The 5,568-nt window shown below is 42.1% G+C and overlaps 1 protein-coding gene across 1 annotated transcript; it reads right to left on the bottom strand.

Moving 5' to 3' along the window:
* Nucleotides 1–1,812: 1,812 nt before the first annotated feature.
* On the bottom strand, nucleotides 1,813–2,820 carry LOC143277119 (uncharacterized). Its single transcript, XM_076581857.1, has one exon. The coding sequence runs from the start codon at nucleotides 2,818–2,820 to the stop codon at nucleotides 1,813–1,815; it is 1,008 nt and encodes a 335-aa protein (XP_076437972.1).
* Nucleotides 2,821–5,568: the final 2,748 nt, after the last annotated feature.

The raw sequence follows: 5,568 nt of genomic DNA, 5'->3' as shown, positions 1-5,568 counted from the left end.
TGCGTGCAAGACGGGGGTGGACAAAGGGAAGTATGAGTGACTTGATCTGTGTGAAAAAAACCCCCAAAACCCGGAAACACAGTATCACAGGTCTGGCTGCTCAATTTTCCTTTGGCTGTCCCGGGCTCTGTACTGGAGCACGTGACCATCACGTGACCATTACGTTAATTAACGGGTGCGATGCGGTGGTCGAGAGGTAAGAGCGCTAGATTCTTGCCCGAGTGTCCTCATGTCGATCCTCCGTCGCACCCGATGGGTTAATGGGTGGAGATTTTCCGATCCTGGATTCATTTCAATTCAGTTCAAAAATACTTTATTGTCTGCTTCGAACAAAACCAGAATTCTCTTTCGGCTTTCATTTCAATTCAGTTCAAAAATACTTTATTGTCTGCTTCAAACAAAACCAGAATTCTCTTTCGGCTCACTTGAAATGCCCGTCAGCAAAATATCAGAGAGAGAGAGAGAGAGAGAGAGAGAGAGAGAGAGAGAGAAACAACAAAAGAAACAACAACCCCCCAAAAACAACAACAACAACAACAAAAAACAACAACAACCGAATAACTTACACACCCCTTCACTGATCACCCTGCACACATCATTTATTTTTAAAAAAGAAAAATATTCGGGTGAGATAATATTACATTATAATTTAGAGTGAAAGAAATGTGTGTGTGTGTGTGTGTGTGTGTGTGTGTGTGTGTGTGTGTGTGTGTGTACGCCTTCGTGTGTGAGTGCGCGTGCGTGTCCTGGTCAACATGATGACTATGCAATCCTGCTAGTTCCTGAACTTCCTTCATGTGTATATACCCCACGCAGAACATCATATACGCACGCTAAAGATCCTGTAAGCCATGTCAACGTTTGGTGGGTTATGGAAAAAGATACATGCCCATCATACAAACCACGAAAATGAAATATAGCCGCCTACATGGGGGAGTGAATATACAAAACGGTTATATATGTGAACTGTTACACGCATGTGTGTGTGTGTGTGTGTGTGTGTGTGTGTGTGTGCTTGCGTGTGCTGGCGTGTGTGTGTGTGTGTGTGTGTGTGTGTGTGTGTGTGTGTGTGTGTGTGTGAGGCCGAAGATGATACAGCTGTGACATAACGACCCAGGAGGCCATATACCATTCATAATAATTCTCCTATGTAGCGTGGCAGCATGGGCATCCACCAGTATTTAGAACATGTCTGTAAGGAGTTCAAACGGCGTGGGCACTTTGCTTTAATTAATGATGGTGAAAAGACCCTTTGCTATAACACATCGTGTGGATTGTTCTGCAAACAGAAAGTGCTCTGAAAGGCGTCTGTTTGCTCACACGGTATGGGTCTTTTGCTTCCACGATGGTCAAAATAGAACAGTTGTCATAATCCATAGTGCGGATTCTTCTGTAAACTGCAATTGTTGCATATTTCTCCTTTATTGCTGAGCATTACAAAACGTTTACTACGCTTCCAGTGGCTTTGATTCAGTGGCAGATAATGTTCAGAACATTTCCGTATAGCGAGAGCCTTTAGGGTAACATGCAAAAAGAAAATATCCTTTGTCAGAATCCATAATATTCGAGTGGATATTCAGCAAAAAGACATCATACATTTCGTCTTCATCACTCAGCATTGTAAAATGTTTTCTCGTGGTGGCTTTGGTTTCCTGACAAACAGTGTCTGGAAGGTCTCCCTGCGGAGGGATTTCAAAGAGTAATACTCATAAAATGAACCTTTGTCATAACCCATAACATTTCGTGTGGATGTTAGACAGACAGACTTTGTTACATATCTCATATCTATCACTGATCATTGTAAAACGTTTTTCAAGCTTTTAGTGGCTTTGATTTCCTGCCAAACAGCGTCCAGAAGGTCTCCCTGTAGCGAGAGCCCATGGTGTAATACACGAAGAAGTTGAATGTGGCGTTGAACAAGTTGAAGATGTCCCCAACCCACAGAGCCGCTAAGAAGAAGTTGTGGTACCGCCTTCCTGAGTTCATCTCAGGTATGAAGATCTTCATGAAGTGATTGAGAGCGTCTGGAGTAAAACAGACAATAAACAACATGGAGTTCCCCACAAGCATTTTAGTCAGAGCCACTTCACTGGGAGATATGGATGATGACGTTCCAGATCTCCACGTCACAATCTGACGTAATTTCACCACTGTCAGTATCGTTGTCGTCATCACCACCACCAACACTGTTCCAGGCAGACCAGCGCCAAACGTGACACTGTCCAAAGTTTTGATGAAATCCTCGTGGGCTTGGTAAAACTGTCCCTTGACGAATGTTGTCAACACTACTCCCGTTTCCATGTCATGAACGCATCCTACACGATATCGGTAAACCATAACGTAAAACAGACTGAACACGATGATGAAGACTGAAAGAATAATTCCCGCCATCGTTCTTGTGCGTATCAAACTTTGAAACTTGAGCGGGTTGTAAACACAGAGGCATCTCTCAGTGGCGATAATGGCGGACAGGATGGAGGACACGAAACTGAAGCCCATGAAAACGACAAAATTGTGATTAATCAAAAACGCCGTGAATGGCCCGAATTTGTCTGCGGTGCTGAACTGTGATGGTATTTGCTCTCCGTGGATCATCAATGCTGATATTAAGAACAGCCCGTCCGCTAGGGACAAAGTGAAGAGACACAGGTTCACACGATCTCCCAGGCCTTGTCTGTAGAACACCGCCATGTTGATGACGTTGGCCGGAACACCAATCAGAACCAACAACGCCAGTAAATTGTCTTGGATCTGATAAACGATCTTTTCCGCTTCTGCGCTGATGATGTTATCGGGGTTGTCCCAAGGTATGAACTCCATCTGGCTGAATATAACGTTGACGCAATCATCTCGAACTGATCTGTTTTGAGCAACAGTTTGTAAGTGTTCGGATAAATTGCTAATGGTTGTTGCATTGACCACTACACTGACCAGGTCAGAAGTGTTCAACATTATAAAAAGAAGTAAGTACAACGCACAACTTTATTCACGTGAACTCGCAGCACTTTTGTGCGTACTTTACTCAGGAAACTGTTGTTTGTAGATACAGTTTATCACAAAGTAAGTTTTTCAGACTTTTATTCGTTTGATGGCAAGCTGTGTTCAGTGATATCACACTGGGAAACAAAATGGTTTATACAAGCCGTCCTGGATTTAGATTGTACTCAAATAGAGCCACAGTCATGAATGATATAGCCTTAAAATTAACCCTTTCAGCCCTTTAAGGTCTTCTGTCTGTGCAGCCCTTCCAACCTGGCATGTTTTGGCCCGGCTGCATCAACGAGAAGGGGTGCTTCACTTCAGGAACAAATTTATAGCAGCCGCTCAACCAATAGCTACCAAACTTCACATTATGACTGAAATATGATTTCGACACAAATTGCTTAAGTCTCAAGACGAAAGATGCAACAGTTTACCTGTAACTTTAAATCAAAAACAGAAATAGTAAAATGTCAACTTTTACTGTTGATGTTGAAATGTCCGCCACTTTGTCTGGATCTGTTGCTAATTTCATTCCCTTCGCTTTTTCAGGAATTATCAGATGAATTATTATAAGACATATCTTCATTACCTGAGTTGAATTCGCTGCAAGAGTCCATCATACTTTAATTGAGCACTTATATATATATATATATATATATATATATATATATATATATATATATATATACTTTTTTTTTTTTAAATAAAACTTTTTTTCAAGGTCAATCCTTTTGTTGCCGTGGGTTCATTTACGTAACGTGGGCTAAGTGCACACTGCACATGGGACGTCGATTCATTGTCTCATTCGAAAAAAACCCCACAAAAAACAGAGTATGTTGAAATTGAAAAGTACACATCCTCAAGTCGATATATGGCTTGGTCAAGAGTATGAGTCATAATTATCATGGGCGTTGACAACTCATAACAGCTTGGCCAAGAATATGGGTTATATTGTGTGGGTTGACAATTCATAATACCTTGGCCAAGAGTATGAGTCACAATTATCATGGGCGTTGACAACTCATAACAGCCTGGCCCATAATATGAATCATAATTATCATGGGCGTTGTTGACAACTCATAACAGCGTGACCAAGAATATGAGTCATAATTATCATGGGCGTTGACAACTCATAACTGCTTGGCCAAGAACATGAGTGATATTATGTGAGTTGACAATTTCTAACAGCTTGGCCAAGAACACGAGTGATATTATGTGGGTTGACAATTCCTAACAGCTTGGCCAAGAACACGAGTGATATTATGTGGGCTGACAAGTCATAACAGCTTGGCCAAGAACACGAGTGATATTATGTGGGTTGACAATTCCTAACAGCTTGGCCAAGAACATGATTGACATTATGTGAGTTGACAATTCCTAACAGCTTGGCCAAGAACATGAGTGATATTATGTGGGTTGACAATTCCTAACAGCTTGGCCAAGAACATGAGTTGTATTATGTGGGTTGACAATTCATGATTTATCAGACGAGTCACAATGAACAATATCAATGTCAAAATAAACAATAGGCTTCTTGCTCTGCCTTGCCTATGTGCGTTGACCAAGATTACAGATTACATTATGATGTTTGACCATTCATGATAGCTTGGCCAAGAATACAGATTACATCATGATGTTTGACCATTCATGACAGCTTGGCCAAGAATACAGATTACATCATGATGTTTGACCATTCATGATAGCTTGGCCAAGAATATGAGTTATATTATGTGGGTTGACAATTCGTGATTGATCAGACGAGTCACAATGAACAATATTAATGTAAAAATAAAACAGTAGACTTGTTTTCGATAAAGCGTAGAGGGCAGACTACGATAGTGCTTGAGAGACCCGCTGCCCAGTGTTTCCCCAACACAATGGTGGTCTGTCTCCTACAGGGAGAAATTGAGGAAAATGAGGATACAGACACTTTTGTATTGTATTGTATTGTATTGTATTGTATTGTATTACTCTATTTATCACAGCAGATTTCTCCATATGAAATTCGGGCAGCTCTTCCAAGGGAGAGTGCTTCGCTACACTGAGAACACGGCCTCCCTTTTTTCCCTGCCATAATTTGTTTTTCCTGGCGAACTCGACTCTCTCGGCCAAGAGGGTTTTAGGTAAGTCAGAACTGGGATGGTTCCCAAAGGCCAGCTAGCCCCCAAAGGCTGCAGCACTATAGAGCCAGTGCAGTCCTGCCTCCTAGTTTGATGGTCATAGTCCATCACAAAAAAAGGCAAAGCTGTTTTAATTAATCAAAATTCCCATTGCAGTGGAAGAACCATTGATCATACAGCTCTCGCTTTGTTGAAAGTTTACGTCAGTCTCTGATTATTAGCCACGTGTTGAGCACTGACGATTACACACAGACACACACATACACACACACACACACACACAACCCCCCCGCCCCACCGTTCCTCCCTTCCCTCCCCCCCCCCCACACATGTATCATGCTGCACGATGCACCATCAACGGTAGAATACCATTTGAGTTCACAGTAGGATCCTACGATTTGATTCCCATGTCGCTGTGACCCTAATGTGGACTCACGCAGCAGTCTACATCCTCCAGGCAGCAACA

Source organism: Babylonia areolata, chromosome 33 (assembly GCF_041734735.1).
Source record: "Babylonia areolata isolate BAREFJ2019XMU chromosome 33, ASM4173473v1, whole genome shotgun sequence".
Classification (NCBI taxonomy): domain Eukaryota; kingdom Metazoa; phylum Mollusca; class Gastropoda; order Neogastropoda; family Buccinidae; genus Babylonia; species Babylonia areolata.
This window is presented reverse-complemented; position numbering and strand designations above follow the sequence as displayed.

Bases quoted from the DNA above. Each gene is read 5' to 3' on its own strand.
- LOC143277119 (XM_076581857.1), bottom strand. From the start codon at position 2,820: ATGGAGTTCATACCTTGGGACAACCCCGATAACATCATCAGCGCAGAA.